Source organism: Leptonotus elevatus, chromosome 15 (assembly GCF_054856555.1).
Source record: "Leptonotus elevatus isolate MCC_2025b chromosome 15, RoL_Lele_1.0, whole genome shotgun sequence".
Classification (NCBI taxonomy): Eukaryota; Metazoa; Chordata; class Actinopteri; order Syngnathiformes; family Syngnathidae; genus Leptonotus; species Leptonotus elevatus.
Window position 1 is genome coordinate 13,763,675 of NC_141253.1, and position 24,887 is coordinate 13,788,561.

Genomic DNA, 24,887 nt, shown 5'->3' on the forward strand with positions numbered 1-24,887 from the left:
TAAATGTTGATTTTCACATGATTTGTTTTCTAAGTTATACATTTTGCGTGGGGGGGAAAAAACACTCTACGGGCCGAATTGGACTCCACGACGAGCCCTTATGGCGCACGCACCATAGGTTTGAGATCTCAGGAAGGGGGCGTGGCCAACGAGTAGTCAGCTCCACGTTGTGTACAACTGTCTCCGATCTTTTGCCTCGTATCTCACCTGGACATAATACCCCCAAGCCTTCACGGAACGTACTTTTTTTTTTTTTTTTTGATTCCGGTAAGTGTCTACCAGTGCCCTGGCTGCGGGCAGCTTTGTGCCACGTAATGCTGTCTACAACGGGCTTGTTTGTGCTTGTGCTGCACAGTATGTTCGCTTTTCATTAGTCACTTCCTAACAACTTTCTTTACATGCACCCTGCAAACCTTTCGAGGTTATCTTCATGTGTAACCGAACAAATAATTCATACGTGTTTCTTCTCGTCGTCTTTAGGTAATTATACTGTGTAAACCAGAGTTTATTGGGCACAATAAATGTAGTGTTGCAATGTAGTAGCTGAACTCACCAAGTAGCTACTGTACAGCGTCTCAAATAAGTATTTAGCACGTCACCATATTCCTCACTCATTTCCAAACGTGCTCTTGACATGATTTTTTTTTTTAACCAGATGTTGGGAACAACCCAAGTATTCGAACAAGATCAGGAAATATGTGTAATGTGAAATGACAGTTATTAAATGCATGAATAAAGGAAGGTGCAAAAAGGCAACATCTATAGTAATCCAGCCCCTTGTCACTGCAAATGAATAAATAGCAGCTGGTTCTGCACTTATCAATGCCCTGCAAAAAGGTCTCATTGCCCAGGTGTGAGTCAAGAGTAGACACATCTCATGGTGGGTAAGCGTGTCTCATGACCATTGCAAACTTGCATTGCAAACGGACAACAATAGGGAAAGCATTATTTTGTTTAGTATATAACATTGTCATTGATGTTCCGAATATTTTGTGCAAGATTCTCCCCTGAAAGTCCACTCTGCTGTCCCAGTATCTGCAGAGGTGAGTGAGGTCAATAATGTTTTTTTACAGCTGACACTGGCCAGATCCAGCTTTTACTGGCCTTTGTTTCTTCATGTTAACTTGGGCAATCATAGCAGAGTAATAAAGATTGTTGCCTACCCCCCTCCTTAAACAAGGTGCTGAAACCTGAACAAATGTCATTGATATGCACCCCCCAAAAAAATGTGAATTGATGTTACGTCTTCTAACACAGGGGCCATGGCCTTTCTTGGGAGTGCTGTTCGGAGATTGGTGTCGGCGGTGCGCCCTCCGCTCGCCACCCCTCTGTGCCGCACAAGTTGTCGGACCTACAGCTCGGAGCCCACCACAGAGAAGAGCGTCCCCTATGAGAAGACACTCAAACAGGATGACGCAGCCACGTCGGGGCCAACTAAACCTTTACCGAGGTCGGAATCTAATTGACCAACCACAGTACTGATAACCTCCAGATGACCTTTGTTTTCCAATACTACTATCGTTTGTTCTCCTGGTTCAGGTCAGCGGATGTAGTGGTGATCGGCGGAGGTAGTCTGGGCTGTCAAACCGTTTACCACCTGGCTAAAATGGGCATGACCAATGTGGTTCTGCTGGAGCGGGACCGACTGACTGCTGGAACCACCTGGCACACAGCAGGTAATAGACTTTTAAGATTGTGTTTTTTCATGGCTTTATTGGGCTATTTTGTGGTCAGCCGAGGTTCCAAGCGTGTTACGTGACATTTGGCCTACATTAAAAAAAGAAAGCTCATAGTTTTAGTTTGAAGTATATCTTTTGTGACGCCAACTTTTCCGACACATCTTCCAGGCCTCCTGTGGCAGCTCCGCCCGAGCGACGTTGAGGTGGAGCTCCTGGCCCACACACGCAACGTGATCAGCAAAGATCTGGAGGAAGAGACGGGCCTCCACACCGGTTGGATCCAGAACGGCGGACTCTTCATCGCATCCAACAAGCAGCGGCTGGATGAGTACAAGCGCCTCATGTCGGTGAGAAGAAGGAAATCATCACTTTCTTTGTCATTTTCATTTTTTTAATTAATATATTTAATGCAGTTTGATAATTATTCATATCCCCGAATGAATCCTTGAGCAAATGCTATCTGCACATGTATATTCTGTAGAGTCAATTTGACTCTAAAGCGGGTCTATTTGGTCTCACTTTAAATAGAGTAAAATTTACACTTGGAAGAGAGTAAAACAAAAAAAGTCACTCAAGGGTTGACGAACAAACCCACAACTTCAGATTGGGAGACAGACAGCCAATCTACTCCCTGAGCCATGCCGCTCCTACTGTGTGTTAGTATCTCGTTCATGACAGCTGGAATCTTTGTAACCCATTGACATTGAAAAAAACTTTGTTTTTGGTCTCCTTTTGGATAGAAGCCAACAAGAGTAGTGGCATAGCTCAGGTGGTAGAGTGGCCATCTCCCAAGCTGAAGGTCGTGAGTTCGTTCCTCAAACCTTGTGTAACTTTTTGGGGGGTTTGTTTTTAAATAAACTAGTGAAATTTAGTCAAAATCTTATCTTGCAAAATTTACTTAGAATTTGTGAGTGAAAATCTTTAAAAGGTTTATGGTAAAAGTCAAATTTATTCTGGATATTTTATTCTCTTCCAAGTGAAAATTTTAATCTGTTTAAAGCGGGACCAAATAGACTGAAAGTATAGTTTTTTTTCTCTGATAACTGATAAAAAATTCTCTCACAGAGCTGCTCACTCTTGCAGGTTCTTGTACATAAAAAAAAATCGCTGTTGTTTGGCTCTGTAGTAGCTCCTTTGTTTACTTTGATAATACCATTGCCAAGAGTCTGAAGTTCACTTCGCTGCAACGTGTGATTTCTCATCCTAGAGATTCTTCTTGCATATTTCATCAAATTTTGCAAATGTTTCTTTTCAGTGTACAATTCACAACCACTAAAGCCTTAATCGCTCCCTTCCTTCTAGCTGGGTAAAGTTTACGGTATAGAGTCCCATGTGCTGTCGCCTGCTGAGACAAAGGACCTTTATCCTCTAATGAATGTTGACGACCTCTACGGGACACTTTACGTGCCCAAAGATGGCACTATGGATCCTGCGGGAACCTGCACCACCCTGAGCAGAGCGGCCTCTGCTAGGGGAGCTACGGTAACATTTACTTCAAGAGATAAGATTAAGAAGCTTTATTGTCATTGTAAAATACAACAACATTTCATTTGCTTGCATCTCAATAGCAGCAGCGAGTCACATTAAAAGACATAATAATAGCAGTTCATAAATATGTCAAAAGAGCCATTTTAGGCCAAATCAATAACAAAAAAATCTGTCTGGCGCCACAAAACATTTGAAAATTGGGATGAACGAAGCAGTGTGTTCATGTCAGGCTAATGTACTGAAGGGCCATGGGCTAATTAGAGGTGCACCAGAACAACAAAAATATGAGAGCAGCATCCAATGCGTATAGAGATTCATTTTCTTCTACCTTTCGTCATCAGTTTTTGATGTTGTTGTACTTGTAATTTTTCATACATTTTTAGACTTTTCTGCCTTTCTGTCAAATTGTTGGCAATTTTATGGACATATGATAATTTTCTGCTTATCGTCTTAATTTTTAGGATTTTTTTTCTGCCTTTTTTTTCTAGCAATTTTCTGAATTTTTTGGCAATTTTGTATTATGGTAATTTTTTGCTTCTCCTTATCCGTTTTGGACATTTAATTTTATGGTAACTTTTTAGACATTTAGTTATTAAAAAAAACAACTTTTCATCTACCTTTTGTCTCTTAAAAATTTTGATTCTGACATTTAAAAAAAACACGTTTAATTATTTTTTTTATTCAATCCTTAATTCATTTAAAGAATATTTAGTCTAAATTATATATATATATATATATATATATATATATATATATATATATATATATATATATATATATATATACACACAATTTCTACTACCAGGTATTTATTTTCTTAGCGATCCACTGGGAGCCACAGCAGGAAAGGGACGAAAGAGCCACAGGTGGCTCCAGAGCTGCATGTTGCAGACCCGTGTTATAAACAATAAAACAACATCTAAATGCCAAGTGCCTTGAACTGATCAATTCCTTTAAGTGCTAGAAATGAATCACAAAAAGTACAAACTCTTCTTGTTAAAAAAAAGGGCAATAATTAAATTAACATATCTAAAAAAAAAAAATCTAAATTAAAAACATATGGAGCCCCGAAAGTGGCATGGGGGAAAAAAGTGAAATATGTTTCTCATTAGTGGACGAGAAACTTTCTCGTCCTATTGAGAAACATGTTTGTTTTCTCTGAAATTGATCATTTATGTGATAATTTAACACAACTTTGTCAGACTTGAAAATCTACAATATCTTTATATATCATTACATAGTATGCAGATATCTTCAGTGTCTGTGAATAATGCTCAATACCAAAAGTCACCATGCCCTCCTCAACCAGGTGATTGAGAACTGCCCTGTTACTGGTATCCAAGTGCGGGCGAACGACCTCGGGGTCAAGAGGGTCAAGGCAGTGGAGACCCCGCACGGCACCATCGAGACTCCATGTGTGGTCAACTGCGCAGGTCAGGCAAGAATATTTTTTGAGGATGGGGAAAAAATACCAATAATATAAAATATTTCATAACAAAAACTTAGCCCGTATTGACATTATTGTTTCAATAAAGTGCTTTGAATTACGGCTATTTCTTTCACAAGTCAATCTAATTTATGTATTGTGTATAGTGCAGGAAAATATTATGGGGGAAAAATCCCTACCCTTAGCATATTTTCTGAGTACAAGGCGGCATAATAACATTGTTGTTGTCTCGTGTTGATGCTACAGGAGTCTGGGCCGCCAAGTTGGGGGAAATGGCTGGAGTGAAGGTGCCCCTCATTGCCATGCATCACGCCTACGTGGTAACAGAAAGGATTGAAGGCATTCAGGTGAGTAGCCGCTTCAGATGAGAGCAAACCATGTTGGCTGCTCTAAACTCTGTCCGACAGCGTAACCAGCAGGGGGCACTGTGACCATTTTACTTGTTCAACGAGTTAAGCGCCGATGGTTCTGTGTGTGTTTTTTGTGTACATATTGTAATTGTATTAGGCTGGCTGTGCCCTATCTGAAGTGGCACAACTTAACTCTGTCATGTGTATCAAATTAGTGAATGTGCCCCTGAGCCAGTGGGCACATGTGCAACAGTGCTCATCCTCAAGAGGCTGCTGCTTTTTAAGCCAGAACTAGTCTCTCTTATGTAGTTTAAGAGGAGCTCAAGACGCATTACTGCTCCATCATGCAGACGCACGCTTGCATAAACTGCATAAAAGAAGTGGATGTAGGCACAGTTGCTTCATTTTTAAACTGCTTTCTTGCTCAGGGCCAGCAGGGGGCGACTCAATCAGTCTGGGAAGAATGATTTGCTTCCGTCACACACTTGATTTATGAGGATAGTAAACGTTTTCCTCGGGAGTTTATGGTTTGAATCACAACACATTGTTTTCTCATCCATCGTATTATCAGTTGTGAATTATGTCACGATTTAAAGGCAGATGATAAATGTAGCTTGCTTTGCTGTGTTGTCGCGATGCAATTGGAGAACGACCATGTGGCCTCTTATCCACAAGTAGGAACATTATATTACTTAGCCTGTTATCAGTGCCAAGCTAAAACCCATATCTTTAGACTTTAGGATCTTATTCGTTCATATTAGAAACTCAGAAAGAGACAGAGAGACTTCTGTTTCAAAATGTTTGCTAATAAATAAGATACCCAAAGACAAAAAGTTGTACAGTGCATGATGTTTTTTCCGTGTTATTTGAATTTTTTTTTTTTAATCCCTTACGAGTCACCGCACTGTCAACAGAACAGCCGGGATGAAAGGAAAACACGCCTTACAGAGCAAGTAGCGAAGGCACAGCAAGTTTAGAGTGAAAGTATTCGTTAGATGTTTTGTTCCCGCATTTCAGTGAGGACACAAAGTGAAAAGTTCTCAGCGTTGTAAGTAAAAGAGTTCAGCTTTGATAGTGTGCATTAAAGAATCAGGATCTCGATGTTGCTGTAATGATGCATTGCCATTATCTTAAGGAGAATGCATTCATTATTTTGTCTGTGTTGTATTTGATCCATCTGTGCAGAATATGCCAAATGTAAGGGACCATGATGCATCAGTGTACCTGCGTCTCCAAGGTGACGCCCTGTCCGTGGGTGGTTATGAACAAAATCCTATCTTTTGGGACGAGGTAAGCTATCTACAAATGTTGCCGGCAATTTATGCGTTTTTTTTTTTATGTATGCTGTATGATGTCATCTTTGTAGTATTTGAGCTGTGTCATCATGTACTGTGACGTCTTAACAAGTGTGGTAAGCTTCAAAAGGCACCTTTCTGTAAATGGCATTCCATACTCGGACTACAGTAGCATGCAGCAAGATACGAGAGATATTTCTGTTGATGCAAATGAATCCCTTTCCTCCAAGTTGCACTATGTACTTTAGTGAGAATAATGGCTTTTGTTTTGTTAATCATAAAATCACATACACCAGGCAGCCCGTTCTGTTGACTTGACATCATCGCCCATTTAATCTGTTTTTCTTTCAACGGACTTCATTATTAAGTCCTCAGTCTGTGTGCGCACGTGTTTGTGTGTGTGTGTGGGTGTGTGTGTGTGTGTGTGTGTGTTGTGGTTGAGCGCCGCCACACTTTCAAATAACTTAAACTAATGAAATGTACCCAACCAATTAAATTATACATTGTTTAGAGCAGTGTTTTCCAACCTTTATTGAACCAAGGTCCATATTAAAGAAATCTCACTGCAAACCACAAAATAAAAATGTCACAAAAAGTAGGGATGTTCAATTTCCGCGGGTCATTAACTCATTCACTCCCAGCCATTTTCACTAAAACAACCCCCTTCGCTCCCGGCTGTTTTACTGGATTTTGACTGATTTTGCAAGGCCCACAGAATATTGTGTTCTATTGCTATAAAAACATGGAACCTACCAAAATAAAGATAAGAGTCTCTTCTTTCACCAGGAAAAAAAGGATATTTCTATCTGTTTCCATTTTGTAGCAATAAGTTTGATCGTTATTCACAAATCTACTTAGAATTGTGAGTAAATGAACTTTTTTCAACTTGGCCCTGGTTGATCTCTTTTGCTCTGATTCCACCTGCTGGCCGTTTGTATAATAACTACAATTTCTTCAACCATTCTCTGCAGTTGAGAGGCTGCATCAAAGCCTTCTGTATGCTCTAGCACAGTGGTCCTCAACCCTGGTCCTCGGGGACCGGTATCCAACCTGTTTTCCATGTCTCCCGCAGCCAACACAGGTGATTCATATCATCAGCTAATTAGCAAGCTCTGGAGAAGCCTGATAATGATTCCCACCTGTGTTGGCTGTAGGAGACATGGAAAACAGGCTGGATACCGGTCCCCGAGGACCAGGGTTGAGGACCACTGCTCTAGCATATAGGTGTCAAACTCCGGTCCTGGAGGGTCGTAGTCCTGCAGCTTTTGGATGTTTCTGTTCTCCAACACAGCTGATATATGATCAGCTCATCAGCAAGCTCTGCATAAACCTGATAACGATCCTGCTGATTGGAATCAGCTTGTGTTGGAAGAAGGAAACCTCCAAAACCTGCAGGACTGGAGCCCTCGAGGACCGGAGTTTGACACCTATGCTCTAGCATAAAAAAAAAAGTATAAATACGTCTTTGGGACACTTAAAACAGTTAAAATAGAACGTATTTATAAGTTTGGGGGAGCAAATTTGTTAAAAAAAAAAACTTCCATCCATTTTCCGAACTGCTTAATTAGGCCTTAAATAGTATCAAAAACATTAAATAAAATGTCCAGAGGCAAAAAAAAATCAATACAATTGATGTAAAAACATTGCTTTTCATACTTTATTTTATATACAACATTGTACAAAGAACTCACTATAACACAATGTGTTTATCAAATTAGATTTTTGATTTTTATGACCTATTGAACTTCACCCACATGTTACTATTCATTTATACAGTTATTAAAAGAAAATGTAAGAAGTTATTGTTTGCCGTTCCAACTCTGACACTCACACTGACATTGTTAATCAATCTCTTTCAAAGCAGACCAGCAGTTCCTCTGTTGGTGCTGATGAATTTGCGCAGGTGCACTTAATGTTGTGGCCAACAAGTGCAAATGACCTTGTTTCAGAAGTGACTTGATCAAACCATTCGACATTCATGAGTCGGTGACTTTGCATTTCGGTGCTGGGCTGCGTGCAGACGGGATTCATGTGCGCAGAAGCCACTTCTTGATCTTTTCTCCTCGTTCTGCAGCCGAGCGCGGGCTTTGATCGCTTTGGAGAAGAAAGAGGAGATGAGAATTAGTGGGAAAACTGAGCACTGAGGAGAATAGAGAGCAAAGTAAGAAGGATTGATGCCTTGGGAAGGATGTGGGGGACTGTGCTGAATTGAACAAATGCAATCTCCACTTGAGGCGTAATAACGACGTAACAACAGTCGTAACTCTGTAATAGCACCAAACCCTTTGGCGGCATCAAACGGATGAAACTTGATCTGAAGTGCAATTTTACTGACTGAGTCAGATTAACGTGGAAGGGGAGAATTTAAAGTTGAATCGCCAGTGACCTGCGTGTGTGAGACGATAAGAACGAAGCTTGGATCGAGGAGGAGGGACTTTGAGAAGTACAACTCGGGCATTGAACTGACAAATTGACAGACGTTGATGCCTGCGGAAAACGTGTTGAATACAAACCTGGAGGGAATTCATCAACATTGACTCCCTTTTTCGAAATGGGTGTTTGTGATTTGTTCACAGGTTTCTGATAAGTTTGCCTTCAGCCTCTTTGACTTGGACTGGGATGTATTCATGCAACATATTGAGGGCGCTATCAACAGAGTTCCCGTTTTAGAGCAGACTGGTATTAAATCCACTGTCTGTGGACCAGGTACACGCACGCACGCACGCACGCACATTCGCACGGCCTTGTTTAGATGTCGCAAACCCATTTTCTACATAAAAAGATGTCACACATTCCAATTTAGTAATGAATAGAATCCGCCTGTGATCCTACTGAGCCTGTTAGCTCCCAGACACATCCATGCTTGATAAAGAAATAAAAATGGAAATACGGAGAAATGGAAAGATCATAATTAATGCAAATTACTGATGAGGGGAGACTTATGGGTTTAGAAAGATGTGTCTGTCTGTTGAACACATCACTCATACTTTCATACATACATACATACTTACTTTTACTAACTAAATCTCAATGACCACTGTAACATTGTTACAATGCTACAATATGATGCAATATCCTATAACAATGAAAAATAATATAGATTTCATTGCCTATATTTATTTTCTTCTGCCATCATTTTGTTGTCTTTTTTTTTATTTTTGTCTACAGAATCCTTCACAGCAGACCATAAGCCACTAATGGGAGAGGCTCCAGAGGTCAGAGGTTTCTTTTTGGGCTGTGGCTTCAACAGTGCCGGTAAGTATTTTTTTTTTTTTTTTTTTTTTTTTTTTTTTTTTTTTTTTTATCAAATACAACAGGCAGAAGCACTCAAAGTAATGTCTATTGGGCTGCACTGCATATATAATAATAATTCAAAAGGGGGAAAAAAATTCCATTTCTCTTGCATGGAATATTTTTAAAATTCCTCAGCAAATTTGCCATTGAATGTTGTTATTGCATGTTTGTTATATAACATGATTTTTTTCATATTGTATATCTTCACATTATATTATATACATTTTACATACTTAAGTGGTACAAAAACATGAATTTCTGGACAAATGCAGCATAATAAAGAAGAAACTAATTATGTAACCAAATTATTTCTTTGTTCTTGGTAATGAACTTTAACCTTCCTCACTATTATACAGAAGTGCCTCAGATCAAACAATGTCATTCCATTAAGTGACTTGACACAGTTCACCCTTGACTTTAGACATGAAGAAATGTCAGCGCCAAAGTGCCGAGGAAGGTACACAGTGCGGAGGTGTAAATGTTAAAGTAATTGCCATAGGAGAAAGATGTATTTTTTCTTGTTCAGTAGAATACTGCAATGCACTGCTGTCGTGTAGCCAAAATGCATGAATTCAGACTTTATTCATGTTATGTCCTCAGGGCAGAAAAAAATAACACAGGCAATGTCTTGATGTTTCACAAATTAAATTGTTAATCTCTCAAGTAGACAAAAACAATGATTTTCATATGAAATAATGTCATCTGATTTGTTCCGGTCTTGAACTGTCAACATCATAAAAAGAGGCCACACTAACCATCTTTCCCATCACTGGTAACTTTCTGTGGTGGCATCCCAAAGTCAAACTAACCAAGCCTCGAATAAAGCTGAAGTATTGCTGTTAAATCTTTGCCCCCTTCCCTCTAATACTGTAACCCCCCCACCCACCCCCCCACCACGATCCCCCCCCACCCGCGCTGTATCATCTCTCATCTCTTATCGCACAAAACACATTCACGTCTCACAGCAGCTTACTTGGCTCACTGTTTGGATATGAAAGAAACCACAGGGCTAAAGTTCTGTACTGGCTTGAAGTGCTTTGGGTAATTGTAAAGGTTGCCAGGCAACGTTGAATTACCGTCCTCATGTCAGAGCTTCAGTCAGAAGTCTTAAGTGTGTTTGTTTGCTGTGATGATTATGGGGTATCTAATTGCTTTTAACGACTGTGCGGCTGTTGTCGAGTCGCCCTATTTTTCATAATGTCAATAATTAGCACCTTCATCTCTGTGATATTTGGCATAGTACTGAAAATTGCCTGTACTTTAGGTACACACAATGATGGTTTTAAAAATGGAATTAGCTTGAGTGTAATTACGCTGAGTGCCGAGACGCTTTTGAATAGATTTTGATTTACTATGGTAAAAATATTTAAATGGAGGGAAAAAAGTTAATCAAGTCCTACAATATAGTTTGTTTTATCAATACAAAATTAAGTGACAGAAAAATGTGAAGAAATGTGAATTATGGACCCAAAAGCCAAATGTTTTTTTCTTGAACCGTTTCAAGCTCCTCAATAAAGTTTTGCGGAATTAGTAAGACAACCAGAAACACTAGCTTTTTGGCAGTGCTGAAAATATATTCACATAATATTTTAAAAGGCAATTTCTGTCAAAAGCTTGTCACAATGTTCCCTTCAGTTCTCTTCCAAATTAATTTTCAATCACAAAAAATAATAACTATCAAATTAAGGGGCAATTGTGAAATGTAATTTAGCGATTATAAGCGTGGAACATATTTGATTAGGGACGAAAAGTATAACTACCTCACTCTGTAACTACACACTTACTCAGCCCGTAAACAAACACAGTGCAGCTCAGCTTCTTGCAAGTCGAGGTCATAGCTACATGCATCTTTATTTATTTTAAACTAACAAACTAAACAAAGCTTCCAGTGACATATGAACAGTCTAATCAGCCTCTCCAGATGCGCCAAAGCAATAAAAAAATGCAATTTCTCCAGCATATTCCTTATTAGCCACATTTAGAACCTAATACTCGGAATCTAGCCCTATCTAATATAAAAGTATTGTTTTGGCGCTATCTAGTGGCACCACGGAACTATATTGGAGTAGCTTCATATAGTCAGCGCGTAGCCATGTATGATATAAAAGCAGTGCTTTGCAGCCATCTTGGAGCTCACGCAGTTCATTTGAGGTCAGGCATGTGATGTTCTTCAGTAGAAGATACTTGACTGCAGCGCCCTCTCATTTGCCTTGATAGCATATATTTACACAACATTTCATTGTAGGCAGAGCACTTTTTTATGCCAACTGATTCACAAGCCTGGCCAAAAGAGGCATACCAACCCCCGCCCCCCCCGCATGGTACCATCAGCTGTGTGCAACCGGAGGCAGTCATGTGAAACTTGGGGTGTTTGGCATGATCTATACACAATTTCTGAGCGTTTGTAAATGCAGCAAATGGCAAAAGATCGGGAGAGACAGATCCAGAAAACAGCGGGGAACTAATGTTTGCGCAGCGCGAGCTAACAGTAATAGAGCGAGGAAACGAGGAAGTGCCGCCGAGGAGTCCTGACAAGATGAGTGGAAGCGTGCCGATGCCTTGTCAAACGTCAGCGCGGTGATCTCCAGTGACATCTATCAGTGCCACCTCGCCCCGCTGCTTGTCCCAGTGTCTGGGGAGAACTCTATCATCCCGCTTTCCCCCGGCTCCCATCCATCCACTCAGACGTCCGCCTCCGGCTGGGCCCGGCGGTGACGGCGCCTGCAGATGTGTGAAATGATCATGGGTGGCGGCAGAGAGGAGCGATGGGGGGATAAAAGAAGGATGCAAGGCCACTCTGGTTGCGCTGCTGCATATTGATGTTGTCGTAGCGCACACACAAACACACATGCATGTACATGTATGCAAATTGCTAAAAAGGGAACCCAAGCAGAGGGGGTCGCTTGAAGGAAAAGCTCATTAATGCTGCTGTTTTGGAACTAAGATGGCTGAAATACTAAATTAGAACTTTCAAAATGCTGCATTTTAGTCATATTTTATGTGGTGTCATGTGTGTATTTCTGCCAGGTATGATGCTGGGAGGCGGTTGTGGTCGCGAGCTCGCGCATTGGATAATCCATGGCCGCCCGGAGAAGGACATGTATGGATACGACATCAGGTACATGCAAAAAAACAAAACAAAACGTGAAAACGCAAAAGAACTCAGACGTTTACTAAGGCCTAATGGCTGTTGGCTTTATTAACGCATTCAAACCAAAAACATATAATTACGTTTTTAATGCTTTGTTCTTCACTCCGAAAAACATATTTTTTATGCTAGAGCAGACCTGAAGAGGTAGCTTAAAGCAATGGTAGCTATTACAAAAAAACGTTTAACAAGTGGCAGCAGAGTATAAGAGATCAGCCAGGGCCATGTTGCAAAAAAGCTCCTTTTCCCCATGTTTTCAGCAGGTTTGTGAACAATGATGAAACGTAGCTATGTTCCAATGTCAATTGCTGCAAAATGGAAACAGATAGAAATATACTTTTTTTCCCTGATGAAAAATTAGACTAATCTTTCTTTTAGTAGTTTCCATGTTATTATAGCTATAGAACACAATATTGTGTGGTCCTTGCTAAATCAGTCAAAATCCAGTAAAACATCTGGGAGCGAAGAGGGTTGCTTCAGTGAAAATGGCTGCAAGTGAATGAGTTAAAATAATAAAAATAAATTAAAATCTGATTTTATGGTAATGGCCAATGGGATGCTCCATGTCAAATTTTAATTGTGAAATTAACTCAGATTTCAAATTTAGTTCAAATTGCATTACATTTGTCGGTTTTTTATCATCCAAATGGGATTTTTGCAGCACTTTAAAATGATGTATAGTTAAGGTTGGTAACTTTTTAAATCATGAATAAGATAAGCTATAGATTACAATGCTGCCATTTATGAATGGCTCACTATTTGGCACATTTGAACAACTGCCACCCTTCATTGAAGATCCACATTAAAGTGATTTGTTGACTAAATGTTGCTAGATGCATTACTGAAAGTCCCAACAAGCCAGTAAAAGGGAGCAAACAAGAAGTAGTGATCTAACTGTGTAAATCATTATTAAGCATAAATATATATATATGTATATATATATTCTGCTTGGCACATTTAACTTATTTACTCCCAGCCATTTTCACAGAAGCAATCCCCTTCGCTCCCGGCTTTTTTACTGGATTTTGCAAGGCCCACAGAATATTGTGTTCTATTGCTATAAAAACATGGAACCTACCAAAAGAAAGATTAAAGTCACTTCTTTTATCAGGAAAAAAAAGTATATTTCTACCTGTTTCCGTTTTGCAGCAATTAGCATAAGAATATAGCTAAGTTTAATCATTATTCACAAATCTTAGAATTGTGAGTAATGGAGTTTTTTTTTAAACATGGCCCTGGTTAATCTCCTTTGCTCTGCTGCCACCTGCTGGCCGTTTGTGTAATAACTAAAAATTTTTAAACAGTTCTTTGCAGTTGAGAGGCTGCATAATAGCCTTCTGTATGCTCTAGCATAAAATAAGATAAAAACGTATAAATACGTCTTTGGGATACTTTTTTAAAGAACGTATTTCTACGTTTTTGGGAGCAAATGAGTTCAGCTACTTCCGCATTTCTGCCTTTTATAGTTGTGCTAAATCAAAATGAGCTTCTATTATCCTATCAATACATTCCGATAGAGAGCCTTATAAAGTTTCACATCATAATTGATGAGCTACTACCATTTATTTGTGTTACAGCCAAGCAATGATCACTCTACTGTTCTTATTAAATGTCGCATAGAAAACCTATGAAGCCTTCAATTGGAAAGTGGTGCCTGGATTTTTGCTTTGTTTCTGTTAATAATACTATCATTATGTGGCTTTATTCTTAGTAATAAGAATGTCCTTACTAGTGAAAAAGTGGAACGATAGTTTTCCGATCTGCGCAATTGTGACTTTTACTGAGCGACAGTCGTTTGAATCGCTCTCCTTCCCATCTCAGGCGTTTCCATAACTCGCTGACGGACAACCAACGCTGGATCAGAGAGCGGAGCCACGAGTCTTATGCAAAGAATTACTCAGTGGTGTTCCCGTTTGATGAGCCACTGGCGAGCAGAAACATGAGGAAGGATCCCTTCCACCAGGTGACAGACGGCTTTTGATCTGTGATTCACAGGTGGTTTACTTAAATCAACATTTTACCTTTTTAACAGGCATATTTTAGAATACCTACTGACTGACAGGCTGATTTAAAAAAAAAAAGTTTCATTTGCTTATTACAGTGGTACCTTACTTAAGAAGTGATTAATTCCACAGTCCAAACTGTCGCCTCATTAACATCTTAATTAACTCTCCAGGAAACTAAATGTAATAAGTAGCATGTGAACTTGATTAATAGTCATATCAGCGTGAGAAGTAGTTAACCATTCATTAAAAACAATCAAACGCCCTCTTAATTTTAATGTCAAATAAGAAGTGGTAATAATAATTTAAAATAAATCTCATTATTTAGCATTGACTGTCAAAAAGTAAATGGCTCCCTAAAGTTTTCTACGGAAATAAAGTTTTCCAAAATTTGATCATATTGAAATGTTAAAATGTCACTTGTTTTTCTTTTAATTTCCGGATTTAATTTTTATTTATTTTTTGATTTCAAAAACTAAAAGTGCAGGGCGTTCCCAGTGTCAGCAGCATCTTTTATAGTCAAGTGAAAATTTAAATAAATACATAAAAAGTTCCCTGAGGTTAACACAGTTTTAAATTGATCTCTAAAACTAAATAACAAATGCATGCGAACGTAACGGGTTTTCATCAGGGTTCGTAAAAGGCTTTAAAAGATCTACTCAGAGCGAAAAATTATTTGAACATGTTCACAATTGCTTTGCGACAAGTGAAAACTGCAAACATCTTACGAACAATGACAGAAACCCCAAATTTGCTCCATTCGCAAGCACTTTGCCACTCTATGACAGACCAGTTTTATCGACCTTCAGATTCATTAAAAAAAGGGGAAAAAAGAAGCCGATAACGGTATTTGTCAAAATGCCAAATATCTGCCTGGCCGATCGTTCTATCCCTATTAAAAAAGCCAGGCTGTATTCCATTTGTGCAGTTTATTAATGCAGTTTAATTTAAATTAGGCATGTTTTGGACACCTATGTTTAAGACCCACGCTAATAACCGGATGAAGGACGAAGGTAACACGTTTGACACGTTTGTGATTAATGTGTTCACATGGCATACTTTGACTGCTTTTTGTTACCTCATTGAATCCTTTGTCATTGTCATTTCTTCCTCCGTCCCTCCCTCCCTCCTTTCACCCTCCCTTGCCGTTTCACGCGGTCAAAAAAACGATTGAGGCTGAGGCAGGAGGCAGTTTGCTGTGTCACTCTTCTCCGGCGGCTACATTTATTAATGCGATCCCTGCCATCGTGACTATAAATGATACACTTCTCTCCAGTCGCCGAGTCTCACGCGTCTTTCAACTTCTCCCTACGCTCGACACAAATTCCTAATGGATCCTTGCCACTGTATTTAAACATTAATGGGCCACTTAGTCTTGCTTTCCTGTTGCTGACTTCATTTAACTGCCACGCTGTCTGACAAGGGTGGTGTCCTTGTACATGCTGCTCGGCGCTTTTCTGCACAACAGATTGCGTTAGCAATAACGTTTGTTACTGTCGACTGGTTTTTTTTGGAGCTCATTTCTTCATGTGATATGAAAAATGCAAACTCTTAAACCCAAATTAGTATTTTTTTCCTCTCAATAATTTATTGTGAATATTGAAGTTATGCTCCCATTTTTAATTTTTTATTTATTTATTTATTGCAAAATTTTAATCGAGAGGCTTATTTGATTTCTTTAATTTACTCTTGTATTACTCATAATGCACTGAGCAGCACTTTCTTAATCACTTGGCATTTTTCTCTAGTCACTTTGTCATTCACAGTATGCAAGGTCAAAGAAGTAGTGGAGGTCCCTACTGTACTAAACTTCTGTTTTAATGCCAATGTCACATTGAGTAAAAAATAATGAAAGTGTAACATTAGCGGGGTACATACATAGTTACATACTGACAGTTGGGCCAAATTTGACGATTATGTTGCTCCCTTGCGATCAAAGACTGCAAAGGTCTGATGAGTTGCCCGTCGGCCTGTTCTAAAAATAGCTCAGCAGTGATGGGAAATTATTTTCTAGAAATGTCATTAAAGTGAGCTAAAGTGGTATGTATAACTGGCAAAGTTAGTTTGAGCAAATTCCACCTCATCCCCCACCCCCTGATATTTTAATATTCAATTCCACATTCATGAGAATCAATTAAATTACGATGCCATTCTTTACTCGTGAGGCCTATATGGGTAGACCGATTCCGTGCCGATATTTGGCATCGGCCTTTTTACGAATCTGAAGGCCAATAAAGCTGGTATCTCACTGAGTGGTGAATTATTGCGAACATAGCGAATTTAGGGTTTTCATCATAATTTGTAAGATGTTCAAAGACAGTTTTTACTTGTCATAAAAACATATTCAGACAAATTTTCACTGTCTGCGAAGATCTTTTGAAACCTTTTACGGACCCTGACGAAACCCCCAAATTAGCTACATTCGCAATTTCGCATGCATTTTTCCATTTAGGAATTTATTTAAATTTCCACTATAAAAGATAATGCTGACACTGACACCCTTACACTTTTTATTTTTAAAAATTAAAAATCTAATCAAAATTAAGAAATGATGCTGAAAGTTTTGAAAACTTATTGATAGTAGAAAACTATTTACTTGCTTAGTATTTAATTTAACTTAAAACTTAACTTAAACTGATTACCCTGGAAGCTCCCTGCAATTTTTGTTATAATTTATCAACAAAGCTGTCAATTCTTTATATGCTTAAAAAAATATATATTTAGTTTTATTTTGACATGAACTCTTTTACTGCCAAAAACGTTTAATGACGTATACTAAAATCCCATTGAATGCCGCCAAAAATGTTAATTTACGTTTACTGCGGAGTTTTTTCTTTTCTTTTTTGGGCAGTGCAACGTGTTCTAAAGCGCTGCCTGCTCAATGGGCTTGTGAAATCAAAAACACCCACTACTATGGCCAGCAGATGGCAGCATTGTATTTCTTTTCAATGGGCTCCCGGTAGTATGAAATTACAATGAAACATGACGAATCTGATGAAATAGAACGTTTTCAAGGACGACGTGAATGATCAAAGCCTTTGTCACATTAAATCTAATTCACAGAGCATCACTAAACAATAAATATTAGTGTCAAAGTCACTGTTGTGCAGAAAATGTATCCCTCCACAAAAAGCTCATTTTCTCCTTATCTTTTAAATTTTCGCTCAATGTCACTCAAATTATCTATTTTAAAATGGTGATTACTAAATCAGCCCTATGGGCTCACCACCTGTAGGAGGGGCAAAAGGGGTCGGATGCGTAGAGAGCTGGGCGGCGGCCAAAGGCGGGAACTTCGGCGGTCCGATCCCCAGCTACAGAAGCTAGCTCTTGGGACATGGAATGTCACCTTTCGTCGGAAAAGGGTGGCGTGCCCTCTGCGGGTCGGGGATGAGATCCTGCTCCAAGTGGAGGAGTTCAAATATCTTGGGGTCTTGTTCACGATTGAGGGCAGGATGGAGCGGGAGATCGACAGGCGGATCGGTGCAGCGTCTGCAGTGATGCGGAATCTGTATCAGTCCGTTGTGGTGAAGAAGGAGTCGAAAGGCGAAGCTCTCGATTTACCGGTCAATCTACGTTCCTACCCTCACCTATGGTCACGAGCTGTGGGTCAAAATGAGTTTCCTCCGCAGAGTGTCCGAGCTCTCCCTTAGAGATAGGGTGAGAAGCTCGGTCATCCGGGAGGGACTCAGGGTCGAGCCGCTACTCCTCCACGTTGAGAGGAACCAGTTGAGGTGGCTCGGGCATCTGGTTCCTGCTTCCTGGACGCCTCCCTGGAGAGGTGTTCCGGGCATGTCCCACCGGCGGGATGCCCCGGGGACGACCCAGGACACGCTGGAGAGACTATGTCTCCCGGCTGGCCTGGGAACGCCTTGGGATCCCGTCGGGGGAGCTGGTTGAAGTGGTTGGGGAGAGGGACGTCTGGGCTTCCCTGCTAAAGCTGCTGCCCCTGCGACCCGACCCCGGAAAAGTAAATGGATGGATAGATGGATTACTAAAGAACATAATAAGGTAGAAACATACTTTTTTTTTCTATTAAAATAATGGAATGCGATCTTTCATGTGATATCCACCATGTTTATGTAGTCATAGTACACATTATTCTGTTTGCCTTGAAAGATGAGTTAGTTTCTCTTTCACTGCGAATGAAAATCTTCTTGAAATATTGGCTATCAGCCTCCTTGACTGCTATTAGCTAATAATTGGTATCGATATCGGCCCTGAGAAAACTGTATCGGTCCATCACTACTATAAAAGTGCCACAGGGCTTACAGCTCAGCACATTCAAACTTTAGTTCATGCCCCTGCTGTACTTTTCTCCAGCCAGAGTCGTCATGTGATAACATCACATTTCTCCATCCTATTTCCCTCCCTTAATAGTCATGTTTTTGCAGCTTGAGAGTAACTTTGCTTCGAGATGGGGCTGTTCTGATCCACATCTCCAAGCCTGTTGAGACTCATGCTAATCACTTGCTAAGGGTGCGATCACCTAGCAACTGGCCTTCCTTCAGCTGGAGAGCGGTGTTGACACCGTTTTAGTTGCAGCTCAGGAAAAATAAAAGTCCGTTCTTCTCTAAATGAGTCGTGTGTGCGCGTGCGTGTGACACTGGTCTCACCAGGAATGAGAGGTACTTAGTGCTCACTTGTCCCTTTGAAACTAATTAGGACTAATTGTAGGAGGCGCCATGATCATTCTTTTCCAACACCAACTGTGGTTGCGCTGACACGGCTGCTCACACATTTGCCGGGTAGCACTGATGGTAAATATAGCACGTGTGGGAAGGTTTGGCAGGAGACGGCTAGCAGAACATATACCTACAGTAGCAACTGTGGGCGACTGTCAATTCGAACGAGGAGGAGGATGGTGAGAGGCCGAGCATCTTATTTCGATGCGTTCCATCACATCAAGAATTAATGAGAGACTTTTTATGTAATTTATGTGCTTATTGATTTTTGTTGAACCCTTAATTTATTGCTCTTTTTTTTTGTTCATGTCCTCGTTTGAAGCCATTAAAGTAATGAATTGAGATTATGTGTCACATTCCGATGCTATTTTTACCCTGGATCTCTATCAGCATAATCATGCATGATTCACAGTTTTAAAAGGAAGCAAATGTGTTTCAAATATATTATTAGCCAAGAGAGTATATTTTTTTAAGTAAAAATGTCAAATTTTAGTGTAGAAACATGATGATGAGCATTTCCCTTATAGTCCAGACGCTTAGCGCACGTTTTTCAGTGGATTGTACACTTGTGGATAATTTTGTATAAGGCTTCCTTAGGACATAATAAAGGATTTTAGCCTAGGAGCCCAACTCCGATATTGGAAATATCCATCTACAACACAAAAGTTGTCTTTTATATATTTGAAAATAAATTATTGAGTCAGAAGATTAACATGAATGATGCTTTTTTTTTTTTAACACTTAAGAAGGTGAATATGATTTGAGATTGTCCACTGATGATTCAACTTCCAAAATTATGTGTAAAATGAAGTATTACGACATCTGGTAGCTGTACACCCTCCATTAAGTACTGTACAATCTAGGCGGAGCCTTTACACCATATGGGAGGGCAGAAGTGTTCTGTTTATTTAAAGAGCTCTCTCTCCATTTCTGTTAAAGATTTAAGCATTAAAGCCAGAAAGCCGGAACTCTGCATAAACTACATAACACAGACTAATTCAAGTAGTAAGAAAATAGTAAATCAAGAACAATGAGCTGTATATTGCTAAATAGAGCGAAAGCTAAGTTTGTGGCATTATATTAATTTTGTTTTATTATACTCTGTGTGACAGTTTGTGACTCATCAACATAGAACAAAAATTGGATTGTGGCATCATTTGCCAGAAAAAAACACTGCTGAACCCTTAAGATGTCCCTTGAGAGGCCCTGGGACAAGTGATGGGGATCAAACAGACGCCTATCGTTCATTTCTATCTAATGAAGAGCAATTTTGCGCCATTGATGCTCTTCCAAACAAACTTCATTTTGGGGATGATCAGACGGCAAACAATTTTGCATTGCATTCTGCATCTTGCCACAAATCTTGCCACCTGAAAATCAATCATTTTAAGATGGCGAAAGTAAAAGAGAGGTCACTCCATGATAATCCTGGTGGCTCCGAAAGAGAAAAACAAATGAAGTGCCAAAGACTAGACATTGAAAGGTGTCAACATTTGATCAGCTGATCAGAACTGAAAACACGGATGAAAAAATGAATTTTCATAGAATTGATATCCTATTATCCTCCATTAAGTATTCTGTGGAGTTTTTATCTTCAAACTGTCTGAGATGCACTCACTGTATCTGAATCGCCTCGAGGAGGATCAAGAAATAAGTTCACAAGACCAAGGATCGTTTACTGCAGGGGTGGGCAAAATCGGTCCTGGGGGGGCCGGAGACGGAGTCCTACAAGTTGTGGATGTTTCCCTTCTCCCACACACCTGATTCAAATGATCAGCTCATCTACATAAGCCTGATAAAGATCCTGTTCATTGGAATCAGCTGTGTAGGAGGGGGGGGGGCTCGAAAAACCTGCAGGACTCCGGCTGTCGAGGATCGGAATTGCCCACCGCTGGTTTACTGGAACATTGCCAGACGCAAAAGAACAGTTTGATGGGAAGATGATACTTCAAATTTTCTCGGATGGAATGAAATATGTGTTAAAGAAATGCAAATTTGGACTGTTGCCCACTTTCCAAATGCAATTGTGACAGCTAGAAAGAAGACACAGCACACTAACTTGTTTGAAACTATGATGCCTATTCATTTGCATTGTTCGTGGCAATAAAGGTGTTACTGATGATATTTCATGTTCTGTGACTTAAGTCATGTCAAAATAAGTCAAATTTTGCACATTTGGAAGGAATCGGGTCATTTTATGGTGTATATAATCATTTGATTAATTCTAGGCTAAAATTCAATAACTGACCCTAAAGAACCATCATGCAAAAAAATATAATTGCACAATCATTTCACTAAGACACTGGACTGTAATTTCACAGTGAAAAATACATCAACCTTATTGACAAAATTCAGGCATATGAAAAAAGTGTGTAATGGACGTTAACAGTTTCTGTTGAATCAAATTAGGATTGACACATTGCATAGAATCCTTTACGAACCCAACATAACACCCAAACTGAGACCGTGCCCATAAAACATGCTTTATGGGGAACTAACATCAGAAAAATGTCTGCCAAGAACTTCAATCAGTCAATCAATCAATCAATCAATCAATCAATCAACCAATCAATCTTTATATACTGTCCATAGCACATTTCCCACAAAATATGCAACTTTAATTGCTTTACCAGAGGTTAAAAACACTCCCCACGCCCCTTTAAAAAAAAAGCAAAAAAAAGCAAAGTCAATCTAAAAATGTTCTTGACAATAATATGTTGCATATACCCTTGCTAGTCTAAACTTGGCATTCTGATTAATATTTTGTTTGTAGATCATGAGTTAAGCGGCAAAATCCACCCATTTTTTATTCATCTCAAAGGGCGGCCATTTTGCCACAAAACAGGTGAGCCGCGATTGTCCGTTACCTGAGCCCTGAGCAACTGCGATGTCATTTTCAGCAAGTTGCAAAATAGCCGCCGCCTGCTGAGATGGATAAAAACGGCTGGATTTCGCTGCTTAACTCATTTTCCACAAACACATTCTTGACCAGAACCGTTGTTAGACTAGTGGGGCTGCATATTTGGGTTGACTTCCCCTTTAAAGTCTCTAAATTGTAGATACATTTGAATGTAAGTGTGAACGGATGGATTCATATGCACTATTCAGGACATGTTGCATAAACTTTTCCTTTAGTGTCAAGTGTAAAAAAAAGTTCATCCAACTTACTGCACGTGTCCAAAGTAAACACTTGACAATCATACCCTGCATTTTCTTCCCTATGGACTGTTGGTTAATTACCTTTCTGTGGTTTGTAGGTGCTGACAGAGCAGGGCTGCGTGTTTCAGGAGAGACACGGCTGGGAGAGACCGGGCTGGTTCACCAAGGATGGACAAGCTCCTGTGAGACGCACACATATCCGCACACAAATCACATCATTAGCACCGTTAAATCCAAACTAATCCCATTTATAGATTTAGAGTTAGTTTTATTGAATAAACTCCTCTGTTGGAAAGGTTAAAGACTATGATTACTATGGCGCCTACGACATCAAGAGGAATCAGCAGTACAAATACAACGAGCTGCTGGGCAAAGAGTACACCTTTGACTTCCCACCGCATCATGACGTGGTAAGAGCGAGCGTCGCCATCATCATGATAGACGTTTCTCAGCGCTGTCTTTAAAAAAAAGATATATAATTTTTTTTAAACGCAGATCAAGAGCGAGTGCCTGTCATGCAGGCACGGCGTTGCCGTGTTTGACATGTCCTACTTTGGAAAGTTCTATCTCACCGGCCCAGATGCCAAGAAAGCAGCCGATTGGCTGTTCACGGCCGATGTCAACAAGAAGCCAGGTGAGTGTGACTGCCGCCCAAGTCCAAATTGTCGTACACGCCAGATGATTGACAGCTTGTTGAAGGAGAGCGGGATGAGACGAGACATGGCAGTACATTTTCTCAATCGCCTCCGATTATGCAGTTGGAAATAAAGCTTTCTTACTTCATCACTTGACTGGGCGGGATCAAGTTCCTCTGTGGTGACAGCGAGATAGACGGCCGGGATTGCGGCAAACGGTTTGATCTGAGCTTTGTGTAGGATTTCCTTTTTTGGCACGTGTGTGTTGTACCTACTCCACAGCCAAAAGAGAATGGGCCGTAAAGTTGCACATAAATTGCAATGAATGGAAGTTGAATTACTTCTTGTTGGGACAATAAAAACGCAATAAAGCATAAACATACTGGAATAGTTTACTTCTGACTTTATCGGAAGTGATGATCCAAAATACTGGTATTGTGGGAAACGTTCAATTAGGTCCAGGAGTATGTGGACAGTGACGATTTTTTTTTTAAAGGATTTTTTCACCATGTATTAAAGTTTTAAGGACCTACTGTATATAGCCAGGGTTTTCACAGGTCACTAAATGCATTTAAAGTTATTAAATCGATTTTGCTAAAATGACGGCCTTAAATGGCATTAAAAAAAAAAATTGTTTATGCCTTATTTTACATACTAAGTTGTGCAAAGGAGTCACGAGAATGCAATTTAGCAATAATAAATGTGATAAAAATATATGGTTGTAATTTACAATGAACAAAATGGCTTGGAGTCCACGACTTACTTCATGTTCCGAATACCAATTACGCTGTGTTTGAAAAGAAAAAAATAATGTTCCTGTCCCAACATGAAACACTAATCCCACCTAGTGGCAGAAAATTACCTCAACATCTATGACTCAATGTGTTACACTCCTTTTGGCTGTTTTAGCACATCGTTTTAACTTCAAATAACCCTAAATTATTATAAAACTACTGTACAAATGGTTGAAAAGTTACAACATTTAGAAACAGATATAACATGCGATTAATTTATGAACACAGAAGTATGAGACCTCGCTCACTGCTTTCATGACGTCGTCCTACAGCCGGCTGCTCGCCGCACCACCCACGAAACAGTAAATAGTTCATTAGGTTCGTCAGGGTTCGTTCAAAGTCGCAAACTTTCAACAGAGGTTAGTTAGACGTTCGTCAGCACTTTTAATGGGTTTTCTTGTTCCAACAAGGAAATTTAGAAAAAAGTAATTTTTTGATTGATTGATATTGATATTAAAAAAAAAAAAAAAGTTGTTTGTCCTTCTTAGCCATCTGCAAGCAGTGAGCAGGGAGGGAGCAAGACAAAAGAGACACTGCAAACACTGATGCATTTTGCTCTAATTAAAAGGATACTTTTGACTCATTGGGCCATTTTCAGCAGTAAAAAGTTCGTAATTTGTCCATTATTTTTCATGTACGATTAATACCTTTAAAAACAAATGTTTCCACTGTTGACTGAAAATGACATCACCTGACCTGTTGGGACAATAAAAACGCAAGAAAGACTAAACATCACATACTGAAATAGTTTATAGTTTGAAGATGACATCACCTGTGCTGAGGAAGTAAGTAACGACCAATCATAGTTCACCTGTTTTCTGGGTTCGGTCAGCAAACTGAGCCATGATTGGTCATTACTTACTTCCTCAGCACAGGTGATGTCATCTTCAGTGGCAAGTGAGAAAAAAAAAGT

The 24,887-nt window shown here is 39.7% G+C and overlaps 1 protein-coding gene across 1 annotated transcript in view; it reads left to right on the top strand.

Moving 5' to 3' along the window:
- Positions 1–144: 144 nt before the first annotated feature.
- The window catches only part of sardh (sarcosine dehydrogenase), a 37,140-nt gene continuing 12,397 nt past the window's right edge, over positions 145–24,887 (top strand). The window contains exons 1-15 of the mRNA XM_086097422.1: positions 145–267; positions 1,258–1,450; positions 1,540–1,676; positions 1,848–2,026; positions 2,982–3,161; positions 4,477–4,600; positions 4,861–4,961; positions 6,150–6,254; positions 8,836–8,965; positions 9,428–9,514; positions 12,581–12,671; positions 14,523–14,664; positions 22,644–22,727; positions 22,842–22,955; positions 23,041–23,179. Coding sequence (XP_085953548.1) covers positions 1,263–1,450; positions 1,540–1,676; positions 1,848–2,026; positions 2,982–3,161; positions 4,477–4,600; positions 4,861–4,961; positions 6,150–6,254; positions 8,836–8,965; positions 9,428–9,514; positions 12,581–12,671; positions 14,523–14,664; positions 22,644–22,727; positions 22,842–22,955; positions 23,041–23,179 — 1,801 coding nt within the window. The 5' untranslated portion in view covers positions 145–267; positions 1,258–1,262. The remainder of the gene's footprint in view (positions 268–1,257; positions 1,451–1,539; positions 1,677–1,847; positions 2,027–2,981; positions 3,162–4,476; positions 4,601–4,860; positions 4,962–6,149; positions 6,255–8,835; positions 8,966–9,427; positions 9,515–12,580; positions 12,672–14,522; positions 14,665–22,643; positions 22,728–22,841; positions 22,956–23,040; positions 23,180–24,887) is intronic.